Below are 19325 nucleotides of genomic sequence, written 5' to 3'. Positions count from 1 at the left end.
GACTATGTACAAATCTACAACAGACCGAATATTCTCGAAGCAGATACTCAATTGCTGCAAAGCGAAATAATTCGGAAAACTGATTTTCCTCATTAAATGCACACATGGTAATCTTATTATCTTCCAGAGAACTATGTCTAAAAACAACTGCACATCTCAAAACAACAACATAATAATTGTTTTACATTAAGGCACAAGGTCAGAACTTTTGAAGTAGTATATTAGTTGATCGCATCGGCCCCAGTACTAGAATGTTACTTTATTATAGTAACGCCGGAGGAATGAATAAGAATTAAGAAAGAAGCGAAATATATATTTAGGTATAAAAAAAGAAAACACGTGAATGAGAGAAAGAGGTATGAAACATGAAAAATAAAAGAAGACCTATATAACAAAACATTATAGCATAAAAATAAAGGAGATACCTGGGATATAAAAGAAAAAATTAAGCCTCAAAAACTTACAGCACACAACGGTACGAAAAGATTTTACAGAAAGTTAAAAAGAAAACAAACAAACAAACATATCAATAGAATACATACCAACAACATCAGCGATTCAGTTACAGTAGGAAAGAATATGGAGCAAACAAGAAAAACATAATAAAAATGTTCAGGAGATAAAACGGTAAGAGAAAAGGAAGAGCAAAATAATACCACAGGTATGGCCCACCATCACAAGCCAAGAGATCACGGACATACACAGGACTACCAGCAACTGGAAAACTCCAGGGATAGACAAGGTCCCCAACTTCTGGCTGAAGCACCTCACCAGTACCTATATCCATTTAGTAACAAACATTTAATTTACTAATAAGCAAGTCAGAATCAACACTAAACTGGATGCTGCAAAGACAAACTACCCTAATTCTCCAAAACAAAGATACCGTACACCCACAGAATTATAGACTAATAGCATGCCTATCAACAATCTACAAAACCCTCACATCAGTCATCTATAACTGGCCGTTAATATAAAAGGAAAACAAAATTTTACTACAAGGGGTGCCCGAGAGGGATGTATGGCTGTAAGGAGCAACTTCTGATAAATTGAACGATGACAGAGAACTCTATAAGTTCGGGAGAGGGGCAAGTCGATTACATCGACCTCAGTACTTAACTAGTACTTATTTTATCGTCCTGAAAGTTTGAAAGATAAAGCCGACCTCGGCGGAATTTGAACGCAAAACGTAAAGATGGACAAAATGCTGCTGACCATTTTACCCGATGCCTAAACGGTCGTGCCAACTCCTACCATGCATATTAACAATAATAATAATAATAATAATAATAATAAAATAATAATAATAATAATAATAATAATAATAATAATTATTATTATTTTTACTAGAAGCACAAGGCCTCAAATTTGGGGGAAGGGATTAAGTCGATTACATCGAATCCAGTGCGTAATTGGTACTTATTTCATCGACCCTGAAAGGATGAACGACAAAGTCGACCGCGATGAAATTTGAATTCAGAACGTAGCGGCAGACGAAATACTCTAAGCATTTCACCCGACGTGCTAACGATTGTGCCAACTCGCCGCCTTACATATTAATAATACTGATAATAATAATATTAATAATAATAATAATAATAATAATAATAATATTAATAATAATAATAATGATGATGATAATAATAATAATAATAATAATTAATAATAATAATAATAATAATAATAACAATGATAATAATAATAATAATAATAATAATAATAATAATAATAATAATAATAATATAATAACAATAATAATAATAATAATAATAATAATAATAATAATAATAATAATAATAAGGTCTCTGGGTGAGACTTGGAGCCAGCTTGTGCAAATATAAAGCAAAAGTCAAACAGGATAATAATAATAATAATAACAACAACAACAACAATAATAATAATGATAATAATCATAAAATTATAATAATAAGGGTGCAGTACCAGGCAGTGGCTCTCATGGCTTCTGATCTTTACTGATTGGAAGTGTTATCATGTACATTGTTTTGTCTTGTTATAAAGATGGGCTACAGCAGATATTCTGCTCAATACCAAAGATGTACTTGTTAGTTGCTTGACCTTAACCAGTTGAGCATGTCCCTTAGTGGCTGACGATATGTGCATCTCTCATCACAAGCAGAAATAGTGGGGATGCATCATAGCCATGTGTTGAGAGGAATTCTTTGGGGTTTGGATAATTCACCTTTGGAAACATGGGTGTTTCGTTCAACATCCTTAAACAACACTTATTCAGGAATCTTTTGAGCAGGATGGGCTACTCAACCTGAAGAAAATTCTATCTGGGCTCCACACGCAAAGTTATGCGCTGTTAATCTTGATATAAGATCACCATGTCGCGCACATATGGTTGTGATGCATGTGCTTGGTGTACCCTTATCAGACAGGTAGTCATGATAGGTATACTGGATTTCGTATATTTTATCCCAGTGTCACTTTGATGGCATGCACTGTTCTCTCACTCAATAATAATAATGATTATAATAATAATAATAATAATAACGATATGTGCATCTCTGATCACGAGCAGAAGTAGTGGGGGAGCATCATAGCCATGTGTTGAGAGGGATTCTTTGGGGTTTGAATAATTCACCTCTGGAAACATGGGTGGTTTTTTCAACATCCTTAAACAACCCTTATTCAGGGACCGTTTGAGCAGGATGGGCTACTCAACCTGAAGGAAATTCTAACAGGGCCCCACCTGCAAGGTCATGTGCTGTTTATCTTGATATGAGATTACCATGTCGCGCACATATGGTTGTGATGCATGTGCCTGGTGTACCCTTATCAGACGGGTAGTCATGATGGGTATATTGGGCTTCGTATATTTTACCCCAGTGTCACTTTGATGGCATGAACTGCTCTCTCACTCAATAATAATAATAATAATAATAACGTACCAGTTGGACGGCATGGACTTGCTTCTCCAGGTGCTGAGCCGCTAGCCCACCGATTTTCTCCTGGTCAATTGTCGCGCCTGAAACCGCCTCACAGTCCCTGAGAGCGGTGCTGATCATTTCTATGTGTTTACGATCCGATACCTCTGCGTTGACGTCGTTGGCATATTCCGACACGCATCTCCCACATCACGCGGGATACCTCTCCACGCTTCCAGTTTGTGTAGTAGTCGCTCGAGAGTCAGTACGCACATGAGAGACGAGATGGTATAACCTCGTCAGACCGAGCGAAGGATGAAAGGCAAAATCAATCCCGGTGGAATATGAACTGAAAACGTGGTAACGGACGAAATAGCGCTAAGCATTTCGTCTAGCGTGCAAACGATTCTGCCAGCTCGCCGCCTTAATAATAAGAATGATTTCTTTTATTTGCCACCAGGGCGAAGGATGAGGTGGGAAATACAAAGACAGACAAAATGAAACTTTGAAAAGTCGATGAAGGCTTTCAGAGGAAAGTTTCTGTACTCATTCCTTTTTCGCCTCGTCCACCAGACAAGCTCTTTCGTCCCAGTCACCAAACAAAGGAGCGCTACCTTGCCAATCCGATTAAATGAGGGCGGCGGGGCAATCATCATTATGGACTCGACAGACAGACGGATCCGTCCCACACGCCACAGCGGCTGTTCGACATAACTCCACAAGTCAGCAAATTCAGGACACTGAACGAGTGCATGCAGAACGGTTTCGTCGCTCTGCGAGCACATCGAATAAGCCCAACTGGCAGCACATCGGTGCCTGTACAGTTTATCTCGAACCGGTAGCGACCTTCTGTAGCACTGCAAAGTCAAATACATCTGGAAATCGTCCATAGTCCCTGAGTAGGTGCTGTTGTGCATTGCAGCGATCCCGCTTCCGAAAACGGCTCAGAAACCGGAAGCTTTAAGGATGGCTTCCAAATAACGATGAAGAATTTGATGAAGAACCTGAATCTACTTCCACGAAAAATGCCAAACGGATCAAACAGACTGCAAAAAAGAACAAGCAGAGACAAATTGAGAGGTAGTGGAGCCAGAAACCTCTGCATGGACAGTATACTTCGAAGCCGAAATGTTGATGTAGATCACGCAACAACATGAATGTCTGAGAAGGTCAGGACTGAAATCAGAAACTGATGGTTTCATTTTGGCGGCACAGGATCAAAGCTTGCTTACCAAAAACTACTAGGTTATCGTTCTTCAAAATGGCTTTAACCCTAAATGCAGATTCTGCGATAAATTCGATGAAACAATAGTCCATATCGTCACCTGATGTCCTGTGCCGACACCAAACGAATACAAAAATCGCCACGATATAGTAGGACAGTATTTACATTGGAAAATATGGAAAGACTACAAAATCAGTACCCCTACTTACTGGTATGAACATCATCCTGAACCAGTCGTTGAATGTAGAGATGTCGTTATCCTCTGAAAGTTTCCAATGAACACCGACGGAACTATCCAGGTAAACTGACCATAGTCATTAAAGAGAGAGAAGAAAATACTTTTAGACAAATAGATGTAAGTGTTCCCACTGATAAAAATATATCTGTAAAGGAATTTGACAAATTAAATATATATAAGAACCTGGAAATTGAATTACAGAATATGTGACACCTTAAAGCGAAAACTGTTCCTGTTATTGTGGGTGCCCTAGATATGATAAAAAAAAGGGATGTCAGAAACAGCTAGATAATAAGAGAGCCATATCTTAGAGAAATCTAAAAATTGTGCTGAGAAGTACTGCCCACATCCTTAGAAAAACCCTATCAATTTAAATGTGTGTTGTATTATATGAAGATATTTCGCTACTGCCTCTGCCACCCCCCCTCCTCAGGATTTCAGTCATATTGTAACATCTCTTACCATTCACTCGCCCAAGGACGCTGGGTGTGTATCGGTGAGTGATTGTAACTAACATGCAGATTAAAAGTAAATAATAATAATAATAATAATAATAATAATAATAATAATAATAATAATAATAATGATGATGATGATAATAATAATAATATAATAATAATAATAATAATAATAATAATAATAATAATAATAATAATAAGACCTACCAAAAACTGAGCAAATATAAAGATCTTGAAATAGAAATCAGCAAAATGTGGAAGCTGAAGACTAAAACAATACCTGTTGTCATAGGTGCCCTGGGAATGATAGCGAAAGGGACTAATTGCTACCTAACTCAGATACCAGGAAACCCAAAAATGGCAGAAATTCAAAAGATAGTGCTCATGGGAACTGCTCATATCCTATGCAAAATACTCTCTATGTAATCCCAAGGTTTAAAACAAAAGTTTTTTTTTTGTATTAGACATTCACCAGTACAACACAAAAAACCTCAAATATATGGCACAGTAGGCATAACAACAACGTGAACTTCCAACCTGTTGTCTCTTGAGGTCTCTGGGTGAGACTTGGAGCAAACTTGTACAGACATAAAGCAAAAGTCAAACATATAATAATAATAATAATAATAATAATAATAATAATAATAATAATAATAATAATAATAATAATAATAATAATAATAAAAAGTTCAACTCCAACCCCAAAAAGTTCTACCAAGAACTGGGCAAAAATAAAATAGAAGTCACTGCAGCACCAACGGCAGAAGAATTGGAAGAATTCTGGAGAGAAATATGGTCGGCGAACGAACAGCCAAAAAAAAGGAGTATCAAAATAACAAACTCGGCATCTGAACAACTTTGGACCCCCATAACAACTGAAGAGGTCACCCAGGCACTGCAAAAACTAAGCAACTGGAAGGCACCTGGGCATGACAAGATCCCCAACTTCTGGTTGAAATATCTAACAGGAATGCACAAAAAGCTGGCTGAAAACTTTAACAGCATACTAGCAGAGCCAAAGACAATGCCTGAATGGCTCACGAAGGGGAAAACCATCTTAATTCCCAAATCAATTGAAACAGCAAAACCAGAAAACTACAGACCAATAACCTGCCTCCCTACTATGTTCAAGGCATTTACTGCAGTGATATCGCAAAGGCTGAACAAGCACCTGGACGAAAACAAACTGTTCCCAGAAGAGCAGAAAGGATGCCGCAAAGGCTCATATGGCTGTAAAGATCAACTAATGATTAATAAAGCCGTAACTGAAGACAGCCACAGAAAGAAGAAAGGCCTCAGTATGGCCTGGATTGACTACAAAAAGGCGTTTGATAGCATCCCCCACACATGGATCCTCGAAACACTAGCCATTAACAAAGTAGCACCAACAGTCATAAAATTCATAGAGCACTCTATGAATAAATGGCAGACAGTCCTACAGCTCCAAACAAAAGAGGGACTCATGAAAACCAAAGACATCCCCATTAGAAGAGGAATATTCCAGGGAGACACGCTCTCTCCACTCCTTTTCTGCTTGGCACTGTCACCTCTATCTGATATGCTAAATAGAACTGGATGCGGATATAAATGTTACGGCAAAACGATCAGCCACCTTTTATATATGGATGACCTAAAACTATACGCTGCAAATGACAAACAGCTGGAAACACTATTAAAGACAGTTCATGGATTTACCAAAGAAATAGATATGAAATTTGGATTAGAAAAATGCGCCAAAGTAACCATGAAAAGAGGAAAACTAGTTAAGAGTAACAACATCACACTAGATAAAACCAATGAAATAAAAGAATTAGACCAAAGCCAAACTTACAAATATTTAGGAATCCATGAACTAGATAAGACACAACACACACAAATGAAAGAGAAAATAAAAAAAGAATATTATAGACGAGTTAGATCAATACTAAACGCAGAGCTCAATGCTAAAAACAAGATAATAGGTATCAACACTTTAGCTGTCCCAGTTATAAGTTACAGCTACAATATCCTTAACTGGACACGAAATGAACTGTCCAAAATAGATAGGAAAACAAGAAAAATAATGACAGGATCAAGGATGCATCACCCAAAATCTGACATAGAAAGACTATATATACAACGTATAGAAGGTGGTAGAGGCCTTATACAGCTGGAAAACTACTATAAAATAACCACCATAGGACTGCAAAAATATCTACTTCAGAAGGAAGGAAAACTGATCCAGATAGCAGCAAAACACGAGCAAAACAAAAAACTGTTCTCAGTATTTAAGGAAGCTGACAAATACAAACAAGAAATCATACCACCTAATAAACATGAAGAAGAAGAAGAAGAAGATGAAGTAACAACAAAAGCTATAAAACAAATGAAATCCGAACTAAAAATAGAACAGCAACGAACCATGATAAAACGATGGCAAGAAAAGCCCCTTCATGGTAAATACTGCACTAAACTAAACGCAAAAGAAATAGACAAAGAAAAATCCCAGCAATGGTTGAAAAGCTCAGGACTCAAAGCAGAAACAGAGGGATTTTTAATTGCAGCACAAGACCAAAGCCTCCCCACCAGAAATTACCAAAAACATGTAATGAAAAGAAATATTACAAGTAACTGCAGAATATGTGGAGATGGACAAGAAACAATAAATCATATTATCTCTAGCTGCCCAGTCCTGGCTAAGAAGGAATATATTCACAGACATGACAGAGTTGGAGCCTACATACATTGGAAGCTATGCCAACATTATGGAATAACAACAGAAAAAAGATGGTATAGGCACACACCAGAAAAGGTCACAGAAAACGAGAAAGCAACCATACTCTGGGATATGCCGATACACACAGATAGAGAAATTAAGGCCAACAGACCAGATATAGTTGTCAGAGATCATGAAGAAAAAAAATGCTTTCTAATTGATGTATCAATACCGGCAGATGACAACGTGTCTCTAAAAGAAATGGAGAAACTCTCAAAATATAAAGACCTGGAAATAGAGGTAACTAGAATGTGGAATCTGAAAACAGAAACAATTCCTATCATAGTAGGTGCATTAGGCATGATAAAAAAATATTCAGACAAATACTTAACAAAAACACCAGGACTTACAAACACATATAACATACAGAAAATTGCACTACTAGGCACTGCACACATCCTACGCAGAACACTTTCCATACAATAACCATCAGAGCATCACAACAAATCACAGCACATACCCAAGGCACACAGAGCTGCGCTCGGTAGTGAAGTGAAAGCACGCTATAAAAATAAAACTACTGAATAATAATTCAGGTACAATCATTTGTTTCTGAATGGATGGAAACCAAAATTCTGTTTTCTGTATTATATGATTTTTTTCTACTACTAATGAAACTTTTAAATTCATTATTTCAGTTAACACACAGAAATGTCTGAAGTCTAGGTGTTCATGTGACAAATTAAAAGCTACATGTCTTCGTAACCACATGGAAGAATATAACCCGTCGTTCCTCGGAAGATTCTTGGACCAAATAATTGGATGATATATAGTAAAATCACACGTTTTGTAACTTCGGTATTATTATTATTATTATTATTATTATTATTATTATTATTATTATTATTATTATTATTATTATTATTAATATTATTATTATTATTATTATTATTATTATTATTATTATTATATTATTATTATTATGATTATTATTATTATTATCCTCATCACCATTATCATTATTGATTTGACTCAGGTTCTGACCTATTCCTGGAAGGATTTATTTGGGTTGTGGGTTACTACCTGTAACCTTAGGTATCCACAAGTTTTCAATAGTCTTCCAAGTGCTTAGAACACCCCTGATAATCTTTTCTATCCCTAAGAGGCAAATTTTCTGTAGAAGCTCTACAGGAAATTCTATTTCAATCTTCAACCATTTGTGTATATCTCTGCATTATTATTATCATTATTATTATTAATTGTCTTGCACAGCTTCTGACGCTGGAGATGTACTACGGTGTCAGCTGTTCACTACCAGTGAACTAAGGTAACACTCCTTATTTTTCGTGTACCAACCGGAGTATTCGAGCAGTTCCAAGCAGTGCTGTTTTCTGCAAGTGCTCCACTCTTATTGTAGCCCCTATTTGTTCCATATACTTCTTAAGATTTTTACTTACTGTTCCCAGGGCTCTGACAATTATTGGTACTACAACCAACTTTTGCATCGACCACAACTGCTTAACCTCCAAAGCTAACGTATCATATCTATCGACTTTTCTTTCTTCCTTATCGCATACCTTGTTGTCAGCTGAGCATGCTACATCTATGATCCGGCATAGTTTTCTTTCTTTCTCAATTAACACTATGTCCAGCTTCCTACTCTCTATCTCATGGTCGCACTGAATCATAAAATCCCGTAGGATCTTTGCATTATCATTTTCGATGATGCCTTCGGGTTTATGTTCGTACAACATTTTTGTTCTGTCAAGCCCATACTTGTTGCAAAGTTTCCAATGGACAATCCTTGCTATATTGTCATGACGTCTCTTATATTCTTTCTGATCTAGTGGCGTACATTGACTGGTATCATTATTATTATTATTATTATTATTATTATTATTATTATTATTATTATTATTATTATTATTATTATTATTATTATTATTAGTTCTTATTGTACATATTTCCTGAGTTATTTTTCCAAGTTATGTTACGTGTTATCAAATCACTTCATTCTATGCGAAACAATATTTAAAACTTTGGGTATTGACGACATTGAAAAATACATTTTACAGATGTACGAAGAGAACCGACATGCTACACATACTTGTTATGAAATTCATAATATTTTGTGATAAATAAAGTCTAATTTCTTCAACCGAGAAATGTTTACTCATTCCACGTGCTGAGCTAATGATAAAAACGATAGGAAGTAACTACTTAAAGTAAATTCTATTTAGCTGAGAATAGTGCAGACGAAAGCAAGACAGTGAGATCGCTCTACTTTATTCCTAACATTACAAATTTCTTTAAATTCTCTTAGTTGCCTGTGGAAAATCACTAATCAGAATAGCATTGAAAATAACCGCTTACCATAATTACTGGATAAAGAATGAAAACTGATGGCGCACTTTGATATGGCTTTGTTTAGTTCGTCAAGAGTGTGACAGCCGTCTAAACCAATTAAAATAGAATCCAATTTAACTATTTCATAGGCAGTCATAAAGAAAAAAATGAGAAGCATCGCTGAAATAGTTACGAATTACCATCATCGTTCGAACTTCTAGAAATAGCAGCTAGTTTTTCCAAAACCATATATTACTGTTTTGGTATGTTTAATGTGTACTATTAGAGTGTCACAGACTGAGTTTGGGTGTGACAGCAGGAGTACAAGCGTGATATCTTCCCAGATGCACATTTCCACTCCATCGTGAATTCTTTCTCTCCTGCCTGTTCGAAATGCAGGATATTTTGATGTGTCTGTCTCAGCATCAGATATATCAGCGTTCAGGTGCGTTTCTGTTAGTGCCGTGAATATTGTATGATTACATGTATCTTAGTCTTTCAGTGATGGGGATTTGTGTTTGTGAGATATAAGGTCGCTAACATCCAACAAGAATACTAGAGTGACATATAGGGTATCAGAAATGGCCAGTGGTTTGACATTCGTAGAGGCGGCAAAAGTGGCCACACTGGATCTTGAGTGCTGGGACGTATTTCTAAAACTCAGTGTCTGATGGAACCAGGTCAGTTGTCTTACAATCCTCTGTGCTATCAACAAAACAGATTGCTGTTCAGTAGCTGCTGTCGGCACCGCGTCTACATATTTTTCCTGTTAAGAGGAAAGTGTGTGCGGAATCCACATATTTCTAAGGTAGAGGTATCGTATTTTGTGACGTGGGTTTGTGTCTTCATTCATCCTGGTGGAGTTATCTCCTCACGGTCAATCATTTCTGGCCTTAGGGCAAGCAAAATGCGTACCGCTCCCACTAGACTTGAGATGTCTATATGTCAATAGGTATCCTTTGTATAGCAATTACAGACTATTTGGACACTTTTATTTCGGAGCCATTGTCTTCGAAGGTTTTACTTCTTATTGTTTTGAGGATCGCCTTGAACTTATCGCCATCCACAGCTTGTTTGCTTGTTCTTGCCTTCATCTTCATCTTTAGCTTCTTTTTTTCCTGGTGGAAATTTACTTTGCTGTTGTTTTTTTTCTCCTTGAACCCACAGTTGTCCAGAGTGATGATGTCTGTTTTGTGGTGTTCCCTCTCTCACAGCATCATCCTGACTCTTCTCCGATTCCATTGAGCACCTGGTTTCTTTTTCACCTTGTGTTTTTGTCTCCTCTTTGAATATACTGTCTAGTAACTCCATGGGTAGTTTATTCAAGGCATGCAAACGAATGAATTTGTACCTTTGTCTTTCAATTTGAGCCATGGTTCGGTGAAAACCAAAGATCTTAAGGGTCTCCGAAATTAGAGTGTTTGGTGGTGATCCTTTGACAAAGTTTAACCAAAGAGCATCGTTTTAATTTCTTGAAACAGCTAGGTTTTGTATAGTTTAAAGGTAATATTGCATTTGACTTAATTGATTTTGCTAATGAACTTTGCTGAGGTCCATGCTACTAAGACAGGAAGAGAAAGAGAGTAGAAAGAAATAGAAACATATATGCAGAGAGCGGGGGAGGTAAAGGCACTCAAGAAAAGCTGAGAAAAAGAGAGACGAGACAAAGAAATGTAAGTGGGAATGAGATGAAGAGGATAAGAGAGAAGGACGTAGGAAATTAGGGATAAATATGGAGAGAGAGAGAGAGAGAGAGAGAGAGAGGTAAAGAAAGAGAGAGGTGTGTAAAGGTAGTAAAGAAAGGCAGAGAGAGGAGAGAGACGGAGAAACGTAAATGGAGATAAAGATATCGAGAGAGAAAGATGGGGATAAAAACGGAGTATTTGCTCTGAATTAACGTAATAAATCTTACGGTAAAAAGTTAAAGCAAATTGCCTCCTTCCTACCTTTCTAAAAGACATAAACAACATAAGTAAATGAAATATATTGAATGAGGAATTAAAGCTAATTTCTGTATTCGGTTCTCAAGAGACATAACCCACTTTATGTTGGTCCTTCAAACAGCAAGCTAGCATCCATTTGGTTGTTTGCACAATATGATAGCATTTTCTAACTTATCTTATATTTTTATCTGCTTTTAGTCTTTCGACTGCAGCCATACTTTGCCCATGCTAGGACACTGCTGTGAAGGGTTTAGTCATGCAGATCAGCCTTAGCACTTTTATTTTAAGACTGACAGTTTTTCTATCGAACACTTTTGCTGTACCGCTTAGTTACTGGGATTTCAAAAATCAATAGTGGTTGTCAAGCGTGTTGAGGGGACAAACATAAACACGTGCAGAGTCACATACACACATAAACGCGTGCAGAGACACGCACACACACACAATATACTTAGGGCTTCTTTCAATTTCCGTCTACTATATCCATCAAAAGTCTTTAGTTTCTTAGGATCTATGGCAAAAAACACTTACCCAAGGTGCCGCGCAGTGAGACTGATCTCAAAACCACATTGTTGCGAAGCAACCGTCTCAACCACACGGCCACGCCTGCAGACTAGAGGACTTTTGTCAAAGTAGGTGTAACAGGAGATCTGTCAAAGTCTACTCTAAAAGGAACTAAACGCCAGTTTATCAGTTACTGCTACGTAATGTCTGTCTTTTAGATTAAAATTGGCACTTTGTCTAACTTGACACAGATTAAAGTCTAGCCTATTAATCAAGCACACAGTATAACAGTTTCTTCAATCAAATGATCACTTAATTAGTGTAAATTTCCCAAATGTATAAATCAATGAAGAATAGATCAGTGTAGATAAGTGCAGCAATAATTCAGCAAGAAAATGTTAAAGGAACACGCTTTTATAATTTACTGTAATAGCCTTATAAATTCAATAGCAACGAAAGTATTTTAATGAAGAAAATAACAGTAATGTTCAATGTTTACACAGTCGTTTCTGAATGAAATACAGTGATTTGGGGGTGGAGTAAATGGATAGCTTGGTGATTGATCTTACACATTCTCTATCCTCCAGGGGCATCACATCGGTCAGCAGACCAAAGCTCTTACTAATCTGACATTTTAATTTTCGTTTTTTCACTGTCCCAATTCACCAATCTGTACCTATTATCCCCACCTAAATAAAGTACCCCATTTTTCACTATACAATGAAAACATAAACAAAATAAAATAAAAAGCTTTTACAATATTCTGAGTACATTTATGTTGGACATCTCTCTCTCTTTTGCCCTCTCATTTTCTCTTTCTCACTCGCAGTAATGAAAACTTGGGAATCCCAAATTTCAGGATCGCAGGTCCTGATTCGGCTCGGTATGTTTTTAATTTACTGACGGAGTGAGCCTGATTCCAAAATGGTATGACATGGGCTACGACCTCCTGAGTAAAGTTATATATATATATATATATATATGATGGCTGCCCCCTCGATATCGAGTATGGCCATTGCACGAAGCTTAACTGTTATTGGTGGTGTGATCGAATGTGACTTTTGAGCCCAGCTAAAGATCTACAATCTCTTGTACAGAATTGGCAGCTAAAACCTTTACCGGTAATAGCCGGCTGTAGTTGTAACTGGGCTTCATGTACCTTTGCATGTCGTTTAAGTCCTCCTGCTGAATTACACTCTCTTCCACATGCCTGACAGATATGATTATTATGGTGTGTAACTCCACAACCAGTGGCCAGGTTGTCACTCATCTGTCCCACTTTATGACTACGAAGATGACTCTTGAGTCCAGCTTTACTGAGGCAGGGTCTTGCACAGACACTGCATGTCAGCATCATGGGAAGCCTCTTCTCATCTGGAAGTGTAACAGCGATTCCCTCCCTGACATCCCTCCTTACTTTTTCATGCGCAACTCATGATATATATATATATATATATATATACATATATAGTAAAAAGGAGAGGTATACAAATTAAGACTTACTCTTTTACTCTTTTACCTGTTTCAGTCATTTGACTGTGGCCATGCTAGAGCACCTCCTTTAGTGGAGCGAATCGCCCCCAGGACTTATTCTTTGTAAGCCTAGTACTTGTTCTATCGGTCTATTTTGCCGAACCGCTAAGTTACGGAGACGTATACACACCAGCATCGGTTGTCAAGCGATGTTGGGGGAACAAACACACATACACAAACACAGACACACACACACACACACACACACACACACACACACACACACACTCACACATATATATATACATATATACGTCTACCAAATTCACTCACAAGGCTTTGGTCGGCCTGAGGCTATAGTAGAAGACACTTGCCCTAAGTGCCACACAGTGGCCTGAACCCGGAACCATGTGGTTGGTAAGCAAGCTACTTACCATACAGCCTCTCCTACGCCTATACTTGACTAGGATATTTAATTTAATTTAGCTATATAAAAAGGGTAAAGACACCCTTCGGTCATGAATGACCATGAGAGGATACCTAAAAAGTTCCCCTCCGAAGCACATGCTTCTCTACGCCACTGATGTTATCCAAGGGAACGTCAAAGGCCGGTACAAGAACACAGCATGCAGCCCGGTCTGAGAATCGAACTCACTATCTCATGATTGTAAACCCGACGCTCTAACCACTGAGCTATGCGCCTTCACCAATTTAGCGATAGAATGGGATATCCTAGCTGGTGGAAAATCGTGCGGAACCACGACTCCATGTGCTGAGTATTCCGTTATCGAAGATAGATAGGTAGAGATAAGTTAAACGTTTGTAACAGTGAAACTGATGGAATAAAAGAGCTTCATCAATGACAGTTGTTGTGATTCCTTAAGTCCAGAGAGGGAGGGGAACGCAGGTGAGATCGAATCAGGATGGGTCGAAACTATCGTTGTGAGCAATAAAGTTTCTCGTATATTATATTTTCCGCCTCTATCATTTGTTATATACACAGGAACACCCAGGAATTTCTGAGATAGATCCAGCAACAAGTGTGTAAATATCGTGTTCGACGTCAGGTAGCCACAGTTAGTGATCGTGCTTCATCGGCTAACAACTAGGTACATAATCGTGCTTCATCGGCTAACTACTAGGTACATACCCAATGACTGCATCTCATATGCAGAACTTTCCACCGACTTATTTTTCTCCGCCATATTGTTGATATTTATATGGAAGATTATACATATCATTTATAATATTTTTCTCGGTATTTAGATGATTAATCTTGGAATTAGATTTTTTGTTTTAAATACGTATAAAAAAATCAAGATTATTGAAAACAATTAAATATCTCAGTAATGTCAAGAAATACAAATAACTACTTCGAATGACGAAGCTGTTAAACAAAGATATTGGTTTTCAGATAAGTGGTATTAATGTTTTTCTTTTTTTTCTTTTGCACACTAAGTTCTATTTGTTATTACTGAGATGAAGCTCATTCATTATATTTCAACTAAAATGTGATCAGACACTCTTAAAATGTATTACAAGTCTAACAGTGTCGGGTACTTTTAAGCAAATCTTCATCTTCCATCTGTGAACCAAAACCCAACGAAGAGATTCAAAAGTAGATTACGACTGTTGTTCAGTTATATCATTTAACACAGCCAGTCTGCCAAGTAATGTGAGAATTCGTTGAAAATGTTATCATGTAGTTTCTTCTCTTTATTATTTCTTAATCTATTTACTAGTACTGTATATTATATCTACTTCTTAATTTGGGCATCTACAAAAAAAAAAAAGGGAGTAAAACAAGAAAGTATCATGCTCAGATTCTACAATGCTATTTATTTAAACAAGTATATACGTTTTTGTGTGTGTGTGAGTGTATCTATGGCAATTTGCACTATTTACCTTCAAGCTCGACGAATGCCAAAGTTTCTTGAACGTTGATGCTTTGCGGTATTTGCTCCGACTATCTACACTCCATGTTCAAAATCCGCCGAAGTTTACATTGTCTTTCATTATTCGAAAATACATAGAATTGTACCAATCCAGTGCAGAGCATATGTACAACTGTAAGAGGACCTATCAGGATGCCTTGCAATATATCATCCAGCTGTTCGCATTCTGACAGCAACGCCTGCGATGCCAAGCTGTATAGGTCCAAGTCACCAGCCTTTCCTTTGGATACATATTGGTGGTGGGGAGAAGGGAGACATGCATGCAGATATATGCATGGATAATTGCCAGGCTTCCTCGAAATATTGTTGCTCAGGCTTGCTTCTTGTTGTTATAAAATGAATTAACTACATATTTAATATATAAAGAGCATAGATAATCTCAGGTCCGAGTATCGATCTATTTTATTGTATTTGAATCTGTTTCTTAAACGAAATATACACCGCCGGAAGTTCTTGTTGAACTTGTTGACAAAAAACAGCAGTAATTGTATTCACCTTAATAGACGTCATTGATTGGTTGAAATTGCCGAAATTCGAGAAATTAAACAAGAAATAGCTCACAAACTACAGAATGTTCCCAAGAACGCCAAGAGAAAAAGATGTTTTATGTGACACATTCTTCCAGTATACGAAGTTTAAAAGTGTTTAGTTACAAAGAAATTATTTTTTAAATCTGCCGGTCAAAGTGAAAAGATCCTCATTCTCAGGTGTATTTCTTTAGCCAACTCTATCAGATATACTTAGTAGTGTGAACTGAAGCTTTCTTAATGACAAATAAATTGGGTATGAGATGTTTTGGTGCAGAATTTGTGGTGTTGCCTCCTGGCGTCACTGATCCGACGCTGGAATGTTTGACATCGGACGCTTCGACACCGGGACTTTTGGGATAGGGAAAATTTTCTACTTACAACAAATTTATCACAAATACCAAACTTCGTTGAAGTAACGGATTCAATTTAGGTATATGATAACTAGTGAAATATTGACGAAACGCGGAAAGGAAAAAATAATTTCATAATGGATTTCTGTACAGCTTTGTCAAGGTAGAACTGACTGTAAGCTTAAATTTTGGTGTTGTCAGCAAAAAAATCGGAGAGAGGAGAGAGAGAGAAAGAGAGGGGAGAGAGGGATATAGAGGAAGAGAGAGAGAGAGAGAGAGAGAGAGAGAGAGAGAGAGAGAGAGAGAGAGAGAGAGAGAGAGAGATATGGAGAAACAGATAAAGTGAGACAGAGGCATGAAGTATCAAATGACACCGATTGCTACAAATATATTTCGCTGTCTCTTTCTCCCTCTCTCTATGTGAGCTTACTTTCCTTATATATGAGAGAGGGAAAGTATTTATATTAACCGGTTTCAATTAATAAATTGTAATGTATCTCTATCTCTCTCTCTCTCTCTCTCTCTCTCTTTGTATCTCTCTTTTCTCTCTTTCTCTTTGTCTCTCTCATTTCTCTCTCAGTATAAGTATATTTCTGCGTGTGTATGTGTGGGTGCACGAGTTTACATGCAATGGGTAAAAGTGCCACCGCCAAAATAGATTCAACGTCTAGTCAGGCGTACCATATCGCCAGCGCCCAATGAGCCGCACTCAGTTGTCTCATTCTGGAATAATATTTAAGAAAAATTATGATCGTGATATCACCTAAAGGATAACACAAAATGAGTAAATTTGCGATAAAACTAAGATGCAGACTTTTATTTGAACGAAATACACAAATTTTCTGCTACGACTTTAGCTGGTAACAACGTATTTATATGCTTCTTGCACCTTCTTCTGATAACGATCAACGCTCCGTGAGAAATATATAATTTATAGATTCTTACATACAAGATGCGAATATCGGCCTTTACGGTAGAATAACGGTGTTATTTATTTTGTCTTTTCTAGTTACTGACCTCAAATTACATAGGAGACAACTTTGTGTTTAAACAGAGTGATGTTGATAAAATGAATATCAGTTACATATAAGTCTTATAGCAGCGTGCTGGCAGAATCGTTAGCACGCCGAGCAAAATGTTTAGAGACGTTTCGTCTGTCTTCACGTTCTGAGTTCAAATACCACTGGGGTTGACTTTGCATTCTATCCTTTCGGGGTCAACAAAATAAGTGCCAGTTGAGCCCCTATTTACACCAAATATATGCACAGCTCAAGTATTAATTCCCTTCTTTCTTATATCTCATTTATCAAATTTAGCCGCGAGTTAAGGTTAGAAAAATATAAGACTTGAAGACGTTAAGTGATAATGTGAAATATTACAAATTGTAAATTTTGCTATTATTTTATTCTTTACAGTTTTCTGTATTTGGACTACCGCCATGCTGATTATATCGATCTCAGCACTTAGTTTGATACTTTCGTTATCGATCTCAATCGTTCGGTAGATTAAGCACACGGCTTGACGTAAAATAACGTAACTCAATGAGGTATTGTTGATCAATGTCGTTATTTACATAGAAACACATACTCACTCACTCACTCACTCACTGGTGGATATGGTCACATACATGCACACACACACGTACACACAAAACCTCACCCACGTACACACACACTTGATAGGTATCCATACGGTATTCATCGATCAAATTCACCTTAAAGTTATCGGTCAAAACATACACAAAATAAAAATACACTCACTCACTAACAAACGCACGCACGCAGTTACACATACGCGTGCGCACACACACATAAGCATACACTCCCTCTCTCTCTCTCACGAGCACACACTCACTCGCTTTCTCACTCTATCACACACTCACACTCACCCCTGTACACGCATATGAGAGGGTTCCGTATGGTATTTATCTACCAAATTCCCCTTAACGTTGGCGACCAACACGGCTGTAAAAGAAATACAGATATTACATCAATCAGAAAACTTCTAACTTTAGATAGAGGTTTTGAAAAAAATGTTTTGATAATAGAAATACCAATAAGCTGGTATTTACATTATCCTACTAATAATTTTGAGCCCCCCTTCGGTCATTAATGATTGCACCTAGAAAGTTATCCTCCCAGGCACAAGTCCGGGAAATGATGCTTATAGAAGACCAGCAATCGCCTATGCATACCGGCTTCCTCTCTCCACGCCACCAGTGTTATCCAAGGGAAAGGCAAAAGGGCCGATACAGCTTGGCACATGTGACGTCGGAACTCTTTCTACAGCTGAGTGAACTGGAGCAACGTGAAATAAAGTGTCTTGCTCAAGAACACAACACGCAGCCCGATCCGGGATTCGAACTCACATCCTCACGATCGAAAGCTCGGCGCTCTAACCACTGAGCCATGCGCCTCCTCTACCAATAATTATAGCAGGATAATTCAACTGCAGCGCAAACAAAACGTTAAGTTAACGATGAAAAAAGGAGTAATGAGGTAATCGAGAACAAATAATAGTGTTATGAAGGATAGAATAAAGTTCTTGATACTATGACAGTAAGCTGCACAATTCACAGACACCCACACAGAGACACATACACACAGACACATACACACACACACACACACACATGTATGTACATCGTCAGTAAATCATATATCCGAAAGAGAAACACACCCCGTGCTGTAGAGTAGTAGAGTATTTATATAAAGATT

The 19325-nt window shown here is 37.4% G+C and overlaps 1 protein-coding gene across 1 annotated transcript in view; it reads left to right on the top strand.

The window, feature by feature from the left end:
- LOC118762307 (basic phospholipase A2 homolog 2-like) overlaps nucleotides 1-8360 on the top strand; it is a 57947-nt gene extending 49587 nt beyond the window's left edge. Inside the window, exon 5 of the mRNA XM_036500797.1 lies at nucleotides 8206-8360. Coding sequence (XP_036356690.1) covers nucleotides 8206-8333 — 128 coding nt within the window. The 3' untranslated portion in view covers nucleotides 8334-8360. The remainder of the gene's footprint in view (nucleotides 1-8205) is intronic.
- The last annotated feature ends 10965 nt before the right edge of the window (nucleotides 8361-19325 follow it).

This window comes from Octopus sinensis, linkage group LG2 (assembly GCF_006345805.1).
Source record: "Octopus sinensis linkage group LG2, ASM634580v1, whole genome shotgun sequence".
Taxonomy (NCBI): Eukaryota; Metazoa; Mollusca; class Cephalopoda; order Octopoda; family Octopodidae; genus Octopus; species Octopus sinensis.
The sequence above is the reverse complement of the archived record's forward strand: the minus strand, read 5'-3'. Positions and strand labels throughout refer to the sequence as shown.